This window comes from Muntiacus reevesi, chromosome 20, assembly GCF_963930625.1.
Source record: "Muntiacus reevesi chromosome 20, mMunRee1.1, whole genome shotgun sequence".
Classification (NCBI taxonomy): Eukaryota; Metazoa; Chordata; class Mammalia; order Artiodactyla; family Cervidae; genus Muntiacus; species Muntiacus reevesi.
The window spans coordinates 9405337-9419539 of NC_089268.1; the positions used below are offsets into that span (position 1 = coordinate 9405337).

A 14203-nucleotide genomic window follows, 5' to 3' on the forward strand; every position below is an offset into this window, starting at 1 on the left:
GACCCCCGAGAACCTTCGGAAAAACCGGCCCCCGGGGCGGTGGGGAGCGGGGGGGTGGCGGGCACGTGACCCGGATCAGCCAATCTGGGGGACGCTGACGTGGCCGCGCGGTCCCGATGCTCTCCCCACCCCCAGCTCGACCGGGAAGGGAGGGGCTGGGGGCTACGCCCCCTCCCCCAACGCAACCTCAGTTTCCGGGGGGGGGTGACACCCCGGATTACATCCTCCCCCCGCACCAAGTCAAGGGGAACAGTGGAGCCCCCCTGGAAGGTTCCGGGATCCAGGTGAGAAGGGACCCTTGCCGGGCGGGCATGTTATCAGTCATTTAAATGCCTAACCAATGGTGGGGAGTCCGAGAGGGAGATTCTTGGGGTGCAGAGAAGAACCCTGAGGTGGGAGCACTTGTCCTTCAAACAGTTTACAGCCAATGGGAGCGGGGAGGGGGCGAGCAGGCGAGGGCCCCTCGAGTGGGGGAGGGGAATGGCCAACCTCTGTCTTCTTACCAATGGGAGGGCAAAGGGGCGTGGGGGCGGTGTGCCCCCCCGATTCCATTCGTCCCTTGGGGTACAGGAGCCTGGAGCCAGGTGAGAAGGGATCCTTTTGGCGGCCGGAGGGTGGGGTGATCTAGTGGGCTGAGGAGTGGGAGTGATGACTGTCGTTCCTACTCCTAGAGGGGGATGCTGAGAGTTGGCAACCCAGGCTGTGAACTGAGATTGTTTCAGGCGCCCACTCCCTTTCTCCCCAGAGGCTGTAGAAGGAGCATTTCTGTGCTGCTTTTGTGTCAGCGGTAGGAACCTGGCACTCCACATGGCATGGTGGAGGTTACGCTTCGAGTGGCTTATCGAATTTGTGTGCATTCACGTGGACCTGGCCTGCGGAGCCCTCTGAATAAACCTTGTTTGCCCCGGCGGGGTCTTAGCTGAGCATGTGTCTATCACAGGCTGGGGAGAGTTTGCAGGCTAGAAGCTTGGGGTCTTCTTTGGATCAGGAACCAGGCCCAACGGGGGTCTCGGGAGAGGTTGAAAATTGTGGCTTGAGACACAGGAGAGTGAGTCTCGGGACCTGGAATGATTTCACAGCTCCCCAAGTTTCAGTTTTCTCCTGGGTGGTGTCTTTTGCCTCCTTCATCCCCTCCCCCATTCCTGAACAGTCTCTCCTTGTGTATTGCGGGGGAGGGAGCGGAAAGAAGGGAAGAGTTACTTTTCCAAATTACTGAGTACCAGTAGCCTCCCGTGTGACTCATTTGGGGGAAGGGAAGATTGGGAGGCAGAAGAGAACAGTGATTTTCCGGAATGCAGGGAAATAAGCCAGAATGTCTGGCTACCCTTCTACTTTCTAATAAGGCCCTGTGGTCTCTCGACCTCCTAACTTTCTTCCCTGACCGGCCCTCAGATAGGCCTCTGTGCAGACTTGCAAGGCCCCTCGGGGAAGAATGGCAGATTGGAGAGGCTGGGCCGGGAGGGGGAGGGGAGAAGGCCTCTGCGAAAGTTGCTGTGTCATTGCCCTCCTTGCTGCAGCCACCCGGGCGGGCCCGCTGGTACTTTTGAGGCCGAGGCCTGATCGGAGGGGGGGAGGAGAGGAGAGACTGCCGCCCCTGTGCGTGCTTCCCCCCAACTCCCGCAGGGTTTGCCCGAGTCTGGTGGTCGAGAAGACGAAAGGTTGACGGCCATTTTAGACGCAGTAACCAAGGTTAAGGCTCCAGGGCTGCTACGAAGGAAAGAGGGTAACAGTTCGAGGACTTACGCCCTCACGAAGCCCTGCGGTTGGGGGCGGGGGGGGTGGCTCTTATATTCGTTGATTTACATGATTAATTTCCTTATTCAGATACGCATAGGTTTTTCTTACTTGGTAGCCAGAAAGGGGGACAAGGAGGAGGGGAGAGGGCCCCCAACTAAAGGCTGGGCGGGGGAAATTCTTTCCCTCTCCGGTGGCTTTAGCGATCCTAACCTCGCGCTGCGGCTCTATTCACACGCAGTCTGTAACCTTATTCGGGTTACTGGGTGGTGGGAAAGATTGAGTGGGCTGGGGGGAGGGGGCGAAATTGAGCTCCCAAAATGGCTCCTGCCCCTCCTCGGAGGCGGACGGCCCGGGGGGAGGGGGGAGGGGAGAGGAGGGGGAGGGCTAGTCTGAGCCGCAGCCGCCGCCTCCTCCGCTCGCCCTCCTCCCTGGCGCTGACCGGTAGACCAGCCGCTCCGTGGGGAGGACTCCGGACCCTCGTGGGGGGGATGGGGGAGCCCTTCCGCTCCCCCCGACGCCAGGACCCTCAGAGGGGGTGCGGCCCGCCTTCGGAGTGGGGGGAAGAGCGGGGAGCGTGGAGAGAGGTCTGAGCTCGCCAGGAGGGGGAGGGTGCGCACCCTGATTCGCCCCTCGAAGGCCTTGTTTTTTCCGCTCTGAGCCAGACACCGGAGAGAAGTTTGGGGAGGAGGTGGGTTTCATTTTGCAGGGTATACGGGTGCTTTTGTTGGAGACTTTGCTCCCACTAAAGGGTTGCCGAGTTTTTGTCGACCAGGTAGATGTTTGTATTGGTCACTGAAGGTATCAGAGGGAGGGGATTGAAGAGGTGCTTGGGGTGCAAGTATTTAGAACGTGGTCTCTGTTTAGTTGCCTTGAAGAGAAGCCTTTGAGTTCACAGAGGGTAGATTCTGGGGAGCGTTTTTGACTTCGATTGCTTGGCCTGGGGAAGGAAGGGGAGGATTTGAAGGCTCTGGTAATTCTGCACTTTTGATTGCGAAGCACAGGAACGTTAATTTCCTTCCTCGCTGTGTTTGGGAGCCTTCAGTCGTTTGCCAGAGTGGCAGGCCGCGGCTTCTAAGATGGCGTCTTCTTCCTCATTTCAGGCTCTTCACTGCGGCGGCCGCCTCAATCCCGAGAACAACCACCGCCGGCGTCCTGTGGCCACACCCCGGCGGGCCGAGCCTGGCTACGCCCACGCGGCCCCCCTCCAGTTCTGCGGCCTGGCCAATGGAGGAGCTACGAATGGCACGACCTGCCCAAGCTTGGCAGTCGCCAGCCGCACTGGGCTTGGACGGCTGGAAAGACTTTGTTGGAAGGGGAGGCAGGGAGAGGGTGCTGCACCCCTGCCAACCTCCCTCTTTCCCTGGAGTTGCCGAACCACAGCGCAGCCAATTGGCTCAGAGATGTGGCGGGTTGCCGCTTCCCTGGGGGTCTATGCGGCACTCTTCTGCCTGGTGACTGACGCTTTGGAAATGAGGTTTATGACGTCATCGCTCCCGCCGACCAATAGGAAACGCTCCCGCGGAGAGGTGTTCCTCCCCCTTCGACTCTGCTTCTTCACGCGCGTGAGCGAGCGCGCGCGCGCGGAGGGGGTGGGGGAAATCGCGAGCACGGTGGCGCGCATGAGCGACGAAGCTCCTCCCCCTTGCCTATATATAAAGGGCTGGCGCGGGGCTCGGAGGCGCCATTTCGCGCTGGAGTGGAGCAGCCTCTAGAACGAGCTGGAGGATTCTGCGTATCTACACAGAGCCTTCGAGTCGTCTGGGGCCGCCATTACAATCCACGTCCATCCGCTTGGAAATGGCCTTCGTCTCGGCCTATGACCGGCCCCGGCGGACAGTACAGACCCCATAGAAGCCCCCGAAGCTCCCCTTTTTCGGGCCCCGCCCAGTTCTCGGAGTCTGTCCACCCCCTCTACTCCGCCCTCAAGAGGATTTCAAAGATGGAGGCGGCGGCTCCCTAAACCACTTTTCGTGTTCATCCGCCTCCATCCGAGATCGAAACGGGACCTCGTCCGCCCCGGACGGTCCCGGCAGGAAGAGGGGATCCTTGCAGACCAACGGCAGGCGATATTGGCGACGGTGTCTGGGATCGGGGGCCGTCCTGGGGTTTGAAGAGCCCGTCCCCTTTCGCTCGCCCGCCTCAGCTGAGGCCGCCGCCATTTTCTCGCTGTCCGCCTCCTGCGGAGCGCGCCAAGCTGCTGGGAGTTCTCCGAAGAACAGCAGAGGAGATTGCTTTCGTGCCAGCCCGGCGGGGTGGGTTGTCGCCTGGAGGGCCGAGGGCAACGGCCCCCGCCCTCCCCCCACTTCCCGGGTTATGCTGGACCGGGAGGTAAGGGGAACCGAGGCCACCCGGACTTTACGCGGCTGAGGGCAGCGCCGGTTCCCTGTGGTCAAGATGCTGCAAAACGTGACTCCCCACAACAAGTACGTCCCTGCGAGCCGCGTGTGGGAAGGGGGCGTTGGGGGGCTGCGGCGCGCGGGGGTGAGGTGTTGGGTTCGGAGGGAGTGCGGAACTGACTCGGGCGCGTTGCTGTTGCGTGGCGCAACTGTTGGTTGTCGAGGCTCGCGGAGAAGAGGGGTGAGCGGCGGTTTGGGGGCCGTGCTGGCGGCCCCAGATCCTCCGAATGGAAGGAGCACAGGTAGTCAGTTTACACATTACCTTTCCGCTGTGGTCAGATCTTGGCTGGGTTGGGCATAGCGAGGTGGCGGCGGAATATGTAGTGGGGGAGGACTTTGATTGGGCAGCAGGTCCTGGGGGTCTGGTGTCTAAGCGACCGTTTGTCAAGCCTTCTGGGGCGGGGGTACGTGGCCCCATCTTGTGCTTTACAGGGTTGCCATGGTGATAGAGCTTCGGGGACTGGAAACGGGGATTCCCTGAGTAGGGTACAAGGACCATTCTTACTCTGGGTACCTAATGTCGGGGATAGGTCTTTTAAGTTCTTGATTTTCGGTGAGTGGTTTGGTTTTGTGTTGAGAGGTGTGTGTTTTGTTGCAGACGATTGGATTTTTTTTCTCGCGCGCGCTTGTCAAGTGTGTGTGTGTGTGAGAGGTACCATTGAGAGTTTCCTTCAGGGTAGAAAGGTGGAGCTAAGCACTCTTTAGGCCAGCTTTGGGGATGTAAACAACAAGATCTCGGTCTAATGTCTGTAGTGTTAGGCCTTGGGTAACACCTGGTCTTGAGGAGCCCCAGAGAGAATGTAAACTTGATGCACTGTTGGCCTTTGATCTCTAGAGGTGATGCTAATAGTGGAACCTGTTAATGGCATCGCAGGTTTTGGCAGAGGTTGGGTAGGGGGAGGTCTGTATCACTTTTATGAGGAAATTTGCTGACCTTGACTGTTTGGACAGCTCTATTTTTTGAGTCCCTTAGAGGGAGGAGACTGAATTTGCGAATAGTTAATTCCTGGAGGCTGGTAACTTGAGGTATTCCAGACTGAAGTCTGACAAATACTCCCTTGTCTGATTCCTTTTTTTTTTTTTTGAGTTGGTATGGTTTTCCGTTAGATTGCTGGCCCGTTGTTTGGAGTTAACTATTTGGAGCTTTGTGGAGGCTGCTGATCCCTTCTGCACAGGTGGATTCTTAGGTGTCTGCCTCATCAGCGATTTTTGAAAAATTTCTATTTTGTTTCTTTTTATCCGTTCCCCTCAGGCTCAACCCCCATGGCAACCACCAAGCCCCTAGTGAGGAGGAAGCTTGGGGCTTGAGTTTCTTGGCTCCACCCATTTTGCTTAAGTTCTGTCCCCGAGAGGTTGTGATTCTTAAATGGCTGGGCCCTATGAGAAGCTACTTGGGCTTCTTTTTCACTTTAAAACAGGTGAAGAAGCCTATCAGATTTTAAGAATTCAGAAGATAGGGCTTCTGTGGGCATAAAAAAAAGATAATAAGAGGTACGAAACAAAAGCTCCACAGACTTTGGATACGAGGTTCGTTTTCATAATCTTTACCACTGTTTTCGCACGATTCCAAGCCTAGATGTGCTGAGGGTACATAGTGCAAATCTGTGAATTGTGGAATTCTACTAAATTCCACCAGATTACCACATCTGATTTTGTTTCCTATCTTCACAGGCTCCCTGGGGAGGGGAATGCAGGGTTACTGGGCCTGGGCCCAGAAGCAGCAGCGCCTGGGAAAAGGATTCGAAAGCCCTCTCTATTGTATGAGGGATTCGAGAGCCCCACAATGGCTTCAGTGCCGGCTTTGCAACTAACCCCTGCCAACCCACCACCTCCTGAGGTGTCCAATCCCAAAAAGCCAGGACGGGTTACCAACCAGCTGCAATATCTTCACAAGGTGGTGATGAAGGCTCTATGGAAACATCAGTTTGCATGGCCCTTCCGGCAACCTGTGGATGCCGTCAAACTGGGTCTGCCGGTAAGTAGAGAGGTTGGAGTGGGGAGGTATGGAAGTGAAAAAGAGTGCGTGTGCGTGGAGGTGGGCTGCCGAGTGTAGGTGCTGCGGCCCCTAGGGAGCTCCCATTTCTACCCCATAGGGCAGATAGCCACCAGATTTCTAGATTTTTGGTCCTTTGTGATTGATCCAACCGCTTGCTATCTAGGATCTCATTGTGTCCTTCCTTAACTTTTGTGCCCTGGCTCCATTTTACAGATTCCCACCCCAGGTTGGGAGAGGACCACGGTGGCCAAAATTCTTAGCTTCTTTCCCTCATGCAGCCCATGGATAGCCAGCCCCAGAGGTAATGTCACAGGATGGGAAACTTCCAGAGTGGGTGGGAAATGGGTGGTTAGAGCAAGGCAATAGGGGTCTCCTTACAGGTGATCCAAGTCCTGTTCAGTTTTTTATCCCTATCCCATAGTTTTAATTGGGGCCGCAGTTGAGGAGACTATCTATGTACTCCTCTGACAGACTTGGCGGGGGGTGTGTGTGTGTGTGTTGGGGTTGGTAGTTTGCCTAAGAACAGGCATTTTTCTTTTTGTGGTCTGACCTACCACTTCTTTCTTTAGGATTATCACAAAATTATAAAGCAACCTATGGATATGGGTACTATTAAGAGGAGACTTGAAAACAACTACTATTGGGCTGCCTCAGAGTGTATGCAGGATTTCAACACCATGTTCACCAACTGCTATATCTACAACAAGGTGAGTTTGTGTGTGTTGTGCATTTCTTATCACTACTTTATCATTGTGAAGTTTAAATCTTTTATTGAAGATGTTCTCAGTAGTTTGGTATCTAGAAAATCTGTTTGCAAAGGTACCACTGAAAACAGTGATGTGGTTTCAGAGATCCAGGGTTAAGAGATACTTTAAGTACAACACTTCTGATGTTCTTGTGAATAGTGGCCTTATTTCTCAGAAATCTCCAGAGACCTGAGCGGAAGAGGGAACTGATCAACTCTGAATCTCTCACTTTTCTTTGTTGCATTTTGAGGGGCAAAGTTGGAAGAGATAAAGGGGAAATTAGTGGCCCAATATAGGTAATTTTTAGTACTTTGATGAAGTTGTGTAAGGGAGTGGTGCTGACGCCTGGGGCTAGGTATTTCCAGAGAAAATGGTTTTACCTCCCTCTCCCTAACATTTGATCTTTTTGTGTTTCCTATAGCCCACTGATGATATTGTCCTGATGGCACAAACGCTGGAAAAGATCTTTCTGCAGAAAGTGGCATCAATGCCACAAGAAGAACAAGAACTTGTGGTTACTATCCCTAAGAACAGCCACAAGAAAGGGGCCAAATTGGCAGGTAGGAAGAGAAGGAGTTTTGCCAATAGAGACCAAAAGATGGGAATGATAATCAAACTAACCTCTTTTTCTCCCCCTCCAGCGCTCCAGGGTAGTATCACCAGTGCCCATCAGGTGCCTGCTGTCTCTTCTGTGTCTCACACTGCCCTGTATACGCCACCACCTGAGATACCTACCACTGTCCTCAACATTCCCCACCCGTCGGTCATCTCTTCTCCCCTTCTCAAGTCCTTGCACTCCGCTGGACCCCCACTCCTTGCTGTCTCTGCAACTCCCCCTGCACAGCCCCTTGCCAAGGTATACATCTGTGGGTATCTTTGGGGTAATGAAGGAAAGGTCTTAAATGGGGTGGATCCAGAGTAAAAGGCACCTGTCTTTTCTCCGCAGAAAAAAGGGGTAAAGCGGAAAGCAGATACCACCACCCCTACACCTACAGCTATCCTGGCTCCTGGGTCCCCAGCTAGTCCTCCAGGGGGCCTGGAGCCTAAGGCAGCACGGCTCCCCCCTGTGCGTAGAGAAAGTGGCCGTCCTATCAAGCCCCCACGCAAAGACTTGCCTGACTCTCAGCAACAACACCAGAGTTCCAAGAAAGGAAAGCTGTCGGAACAGTTAAAACATTGCAATGGCATTTTGAAGGAGTTACTGTCTAAGAAGCATGCTGCCTATGCCTGGCCTTTCTATAAACCAGTGGACGCTTCTGCTCTTGGCCTGCATGACTACCATGACATCATTAAGCACCCCATGGACCTCAGCACTGTCAAGGTACCCACTGCATGGGGCAGATGGGATACTCAGGCAGTGACTGGAACCTAAGGACCAATAAAACAGTCACTTCTTATGGGCACGCAGCTATCTTGGCATTTTACTTTTTCAAAATAGTGAGGTAGAAGGTCACGTACTCTAATGAGTCCACAGTTTCTGGAATTGGAAATACTGTGGTGGGTTTTATATTTAGAGCATCTCTCCTTCTACTTAGGTCCTATTTACTGGAAGTGTTGGGCTAGGGTTAGAGGGGAATAAAGGGGGTAGTCCAATAGTTGGAGGCCACACACACCCCTTTTCACTTAGAAATACTGATTTTTTTTTTCCCCTAAACATAGATATTTCTTCAGCCCACCCAAATTCCTTTGACTTCAAACTTGAGCCCCAGGGTATAGATCCGTCACACATATCCCACCCCCAACTGTGCTGTCTAGAGGGCTGTTCTTGGCAGTGTCTGGGCCTGGCAGGGAAAGGTGAGTCTCCCTGCCTGTGCAGCTTCTGATGCTGCCTCCTTCTGCAGCGGAAGATGGAGAATCGAGATTACCGGGACGCACAGGAGTTTGCTGCTGATGTGCGGCTTATGTTCTCCAACTGCTATAAATACAATCCTCCAGACCATGATGTTGTGGCCATGGCGCGAAAGTTACAGGTGAGTGTCAAGGCCGAAGTTTGAAGAATAAGTGGATCTGAAGAAAGGCATTTTGCCGTGTGTGCTGCATAGCCTGAACGTGAGGCTCTCCCCATCTGTACACTTGTACACTGGAGCTGCCACACGGCTAGGTGTGATCAGGGCATATCTGCCAGCCTGGTTTTGAGTCTGCTGTCCCTTTCTAGGATGTGTTTGAGTTCCGTTATGCCAAAATGCCAGATGAACCACTGGAACCAGGGCCTTTACCAGTCTCTACTGCCGTGCCTCCTGGTTTGGCCAAGTCATCTTCAGAGTCCTCCAGCGATGAAAGTAGCAGTGAGAGTTCTTCTGAAGAAGAGGAGGAGGAAGATGAGGATGATGAAGAGGAGGAAGAAGAGAGTGAGAGCTCTGACTCCGAGGAAGAAAGGGCTCATCGCTTGGCTGAACTACAGGAACAGGTAGTCTATCACTGTTGAGTTTGCTGGATGAGGTTCATGCTGTCTTGGTTTTTTTGGGGTTTTTTTTTTTTGTTTTTTTTTTTTTAGTTTTTATTGCTTAACCTATGTATTTTTTCAATTTAATTTCTCTTTTCTCTCAAGCTTAGAGCAGTACATGAACAACTCGCTGCCTTGTCTCAAGGCCCAATATCCAAGCCCAAGCGAAAGAGAGAGAAAAAAGAGAAAAAGAAGAAACGGAAGGCAGAGAAGCACCGGGGCCGAGCCGGGATTGATGAGGATGACAAAGGGCCTCGGGCACCCCGCCCATCACAACCCAAGAAATCCAAGAAAGCGGGTGGCGGTGGGAGTGGCGGCACTGCTACACTAGGGCCTCCTGGCTTTGGACCTTCTGGAGGAGGTGGCCCCAAGTGAGTTCTAACAGGGAAGGAAGCAGAGATTTCTCCCATTGCTTGGAAAAGTTTTTCTAAATGGGGCCAGTGCTTTTTTTCTTTTTCTGTTAAGTGTCCAGATGATGAAATAGACCTTGAAGAACATAGGGTCTTTAGAAGCTGCTTAACTCTTGACAATGTAATCTGCCTACCCCTTCTCTAAGCCAGAGTCTATACTTTTTTGTATATTTTTTTCTGTAGTCAGGGATGGGTTAGTCCTTTAGGTACCCCCCCCCCCCCCCGCAAAAAAAAATAGACCTGTGCTGACATACTTGTATTTATTTTTCAAAGCCCAACCAAGATTAATATAAAATACTTGCTGTGTAAAGAAGTTCTGCTCCCCTGATACGCGAGTGTCCTGTAGCCCATCTCTGACTCACTCACTCATTTCCCTTAATGGAAACAGTTCTTCAGGTGTAAAATCCAGATCACTGGATTGAACAGTGAGAATGTGTTGAGGAGGTAATGTGTTCCCCCAACTGATAATTTTCTTTTGCTCAGACTCCCCAAAAAGGCCGCAAAGACAGCCCCACCTGCCCTGCCTGCTGGCTACGACTCAGAGGAGGAGGAAGAAAGCAGGCCCATGAGTTATGATGAGAAGCGGCAGTTGAGCCTGGACATCAACAAGCTGCCCGGGGAGAAACTGGGTCGTGTTGTGCACATAATCCAAGCCAGGGAGCCCTCTTTACGTGACTCAAACCCAGAAGAAATTGAGATTGATTTTGAAACACTCAAGCCGTCTACACTGAGAGAGCTTGAACGTTACGTCCTTTCCTGCCTGCGAAAGAAACCTCGGAAGCCGTATAGTGAGTATGAAATGAGATCCCCAAGTTAACTTAGCAAATCCTTGTGAGGTTCTGAGGACAATTTAGAGAAGGATGGCGGGGAGGTATGCTTGATATTCCTGGGATGATGGGTTGCATTAATAGTTGCTTAATTTCAACAAAGGCATTTGGCAACAGCAGGGGACAGGGAAACCAGAGTGCTCCTGGCTATGTTAGTCCTGGTTTGTTTCTTTTCTAGCTATTAAAAAACCTGTGGGAAAGACAAAGGAGGAGCTGGCTTTGGAGAAGAAGCGGGAACTAGAAAAGCGGTTACAAGATGTTAGTGGGCAGCTCAATTCTACCAAAAAGCCCCCCAAGAAGGGTGAGTGTCCCATAAGCCACTGTGAATTCATTCTGTCCTGCCCTCTTGGCTCTTGGTTCTTCAAAAGTGGAATGTAGACTTACACATCTTTAAACTTCACCTGTGTTTTTTAGCGAGTGAGAAAACAGAGACATCCTCGGCACAGCAGGTAGCAGTATCCCGCCTCAGCGCTTCCAGCTCCAGCTCGGATTCCAGCTCCTCCTCTTCATCTTCCTCCTCTTCAGACACCAGTGATTCAGACTCAGGCTAAAGGGCCAGGCCAGATGGGGCAGGAGGCTCCGCAGGACCGGACCCCTAGACCGCCCTGCCCCGCCCACTCCCTCCCTGTGCTGACACTCCTCATCTCACCCCTCCCCCCTCTGTGAGAGAGCTGGCTCTGCAGGGGGGAGGGACAGAAAAACGGACAAAGAGGACTGAGCTCCCAGCCCCATGGAGAGTGCCCTCTTAGGCATAGAGCCCCCATTCAGAATGGCTGGGGCAGGCACAGGGGTATCAGGTGGGAATGGGCAGAGGCCCTGATACGGGCTTACCCGAGGCCACAGCTGCCCTGTTCACTTAGAAGGGCCCTGTTTTGAGATTGTTTGTTCTAATTTATTTTAAGCTAGATAAGGCTGAAGAGGGGTGGGGCCATGGTCCCTCAGCTTCCATGGGGAGGGAGGAAGGGGGAGCTCTTTTTTTACGTTGACTTTTTTTTTCTACTCAGTTTTCCCTTTTCCTTCTGCTCCATTTGGGGCCCCTGGGGGTTTCAGTCATCTCCCCAATTGGTCCCCTGGATTGTCTTTTCTTTGTCTGTTGATTCTAACTTGTAAATAAAGAAATATTATTCATGTTCTGAGTTCATTACCTTAATAACATTTGTTTTTGTAGTTGCTTCAAAACGAATACACGAGAATTTTGAAGAATGTATATCAGGGCGTGGGGCAGTGGGCGGGAAGAAGGATCATCCTGTTTTAAATAAATCAGTCGGCTGTTGCTGTGATAAAAAGTGCATCTGCTCTTTGTAAAGTGAATCCTCCAAAATAAAAAGGTTCACAGTCTGCTCTGATTTACATGTAGCCAACACCTGGCTCCTTCGGCCAAGTTTCAAACTCAGGAGTTTGAACAGGCTCGGATTTTTCTCCAGTCCTGGATGTGTGGATTGTCTCCTGAACACTTAAGTTACCAGGTAGATGTGAAAGGGATGAGAGTAGCCAACGGTGGGTTCTGTCTTGCATTGGGCTTCTGCCTGAAGGGGCAGGTGTGCCTATGTTCATAATTTGCTGGTTTGGCTTCAAATTGCATGTTTGCAGAGCTTTGCAAAGTTGCCTAATACAAATGCCAATTCACAGGATTCCAGCAGTCTACCAAACGGAAATCACAGAAACTCATTTGCACAAGTCTATCCCTTTCTCTTGCTTAAGACAGAAGGGCTCTGTAGTTACAAACGAAACATTTGGGTTCCAGAATTTGGGGCCTTACACCATACAAAAGCAAGAGCTTTCAGTGTAACGGGCATGGTAGAAACTTTAATTTTTATATGAAGGCTGGCTTATTCTATATGTTGCCAGAAACACGTAGAAATGATTGTGGTGATTTTGGAAATAGCAAAAGGTTGGGTTCTAGCAGAATCTCAACTCTTGTATCTGGACTCCAGAGCTGCTGAAAGCTAGTAACTTGGAATTGCATCTGAAAATTTTTTTGGCCGTACCCTGTGGTTTGTGTGATCTTCATTCCCTGGCCAGGGATTGAACCCATGCTGGCAGTGGAAAGTACTGAGTCCTAACCACTGGACCCCCAGGGAATTGCCTAAATTCTTAAATTGAGGCCTGGGCAACAGCTCAGAGAGATAGTAACACACAGGCAGGGTTGAGCTCGCTTGTTGTCATTTCACAAGGGCCTTGGTTTTATAAAGGGGAGGAGACCCGTGAGGGGGGCTTCGAGCCAACTTGTGAGGCTCAGTGACTGAACTCCAACTGCGTTTAAACTCTTGTCCTGAAAGTTCAGAAGTACTTAATTGGAGTGTGATAGAATTTAAACCATGATTTCAATTAGATGTGTGTCTGTTTGCCTAGCACTATGTCACTTTTTTTTTTTTTGACGGGTTTTTTTTTTTTTTTTTTTCAATCATAAGGAAATCAAAATTCATTTCTAATTCTACAGCTTGAAGATTGAGATACTTTTTGCAGTGCCAGCTTACAAAATGACTGTCACACTTAAAAGGGGGAGGTTTGAGTTAGTTTGGCAAGGAGACCAGTTAGAATCTTAGTGTCTGTGGCTGTATCCCCTTCAAGTATTTTTAAATTGTGGTTTGGGAATATAAAGATTTCAACTCTCAAAAGGTAGGTGACTTTACCTGTTGTTCAGCTGCTAAGTTGTGTCTGACTCTGCAACCCAATGGGCTGCAGCACACCAGGCTTCCCTGCCCTTCACTGTCTCCTGGAGTTTGCTCCAACTCATGTCTATTGAGGACATCCAATGATCCCATCCTCTGTCACCCCCTTCTGCCCTCAATCTTTCCCAGCGTCAGGGTCTTTTCCAATGAGTCAGCTCTTCTAATCAGGTGGCCAAAGTATTGAGAGCTTCAGCTTCAGTCCTTCCAGTGAATATTCAGGATTGATTTCCTTGCAGTCCAAGGGACTCTCAAGAGTCTTCTCCAACACCAGCTCAAAGGCATCAATTCTTTGGCATTCAGCCTTCTTTTTGGTCCAACTCACACCCATAAATGAGTTGGAAAAACCATATCTTTGACTACAGATTTGGTGGCAAAGTGATGTCTGCTTTTTAATATGTTGTCTAGGTTGGTCATAGCTTTTCTTCCAAGGAACAATCGTCTTTTGTTAATTTCATGGCTACAGTCACTGCGTGATTTTGGAGCCCAAGAAAATCTGCTACTGTTTTTTTTTTTTTCCTATTTGCCATGGCTTCCCTGGTGGCACAGATGGTAAAGAATCTGCCTACAATGCAGGAGACCCAGGTTCAATCACTAGAGAAGATCCCTAGGAAGATTCCCTAGAGAAGGAAATGGGAACCCCCTCCAGAATTTGCCTGGAAAATCTGATGGGCATAGAAGCCTGGTGGGCTACAGTCCATGGGATCACAAAGAGTCGAACACAGCTGAGTGACTAAACGTTTGTCTTGAAGTGATGGGACTGGATGCCATGCTCTTAGATTTTTGAATGTTGAGTTTTAAGCCAGCTTTTTCACTTCCCTCTTTCACCTTCATCAAGAAGCTCTGTAGTTCCTCTTCACTTTCTGCCATTGGAATGGTATCATCTGCATATCTCATTTCTCCTGGCAATCGTGATTCCAGTTTGTGCTTCATCCAGCTGGGCATTTCATGTTATGTACTCTGCATAGAAGTTAAGTGA

At 51.1% G+C, this 14203-nt stretch overlaps 1 protein-coding gene across 4 annotated transcripts; it reads left to right on the forward strand.

The window, feature by feature from the left end:
- Positions 1–11: 11 nt before the first annotated feature.
- BRD2 (bromodomain containing 2) lies at positions 12–11691 on the forward strand. Of its 4 annotated transcripts, none has more exons than XM_065911867.1 (13): positions 12–284; positions 2838–4160; positions 5805–6108; positions 6699–6836; positions 7297–7435; positions 7517–7731; positions 7822–8196; positions 8717–8845; positions 9031–9282; positions 9424–9689; positions 10212–10516; positions 10734–10856; positions 10970–11691. In XM_065911867.1, exons 2-13 carry the CDS (start codon positions 4132–4134, stop codon positions 11104–11106), a joined length of 2412 nt encoding a protein of 803 aa, XP_065767939.1. In that variant the 5' UTR covers positions 12–284; positions 2838–4131; the 3' UTR covers positions 11107–11691. The 4 variants fall into 4 exon arrangements, with proteins under 4 accessions (XP_065767939.1, XP_065767941.1, XP_065767940.1 ...); XM_065911869.1 differs by lacking the exon at positions 12–284 and adding an exon at positions 2143–2272; XM_065911868.1 differs by lacking the exon at positions 12–284 and adding an exon at positions 2293–2425.
- The last annotated feature ends 2512 nt before the right edge of the window (positions 11692–14203 follow it).

Coding starts and splice junctions, on each gene's coding strand:
- BRD2 (XM_065911867.1), top strand. CDS start 4,132: ATGCTGCAAAACGTGACTCCCCACAACAA. Junction 6,837..7,296: donor ACTGCTATATCTACAACAAG/GTGAGTTTGTGT, acceptor TGTTTCCTATAG/CCCACTGATGATATTGTCCT. Junction 7,732..7,821: donor CTGCACAGCCCCTTGCCAAG/GTATACATCTGT, acceptor TTTTCTCCGCAG/AAAAAAGGGGTAAAGCGGAA.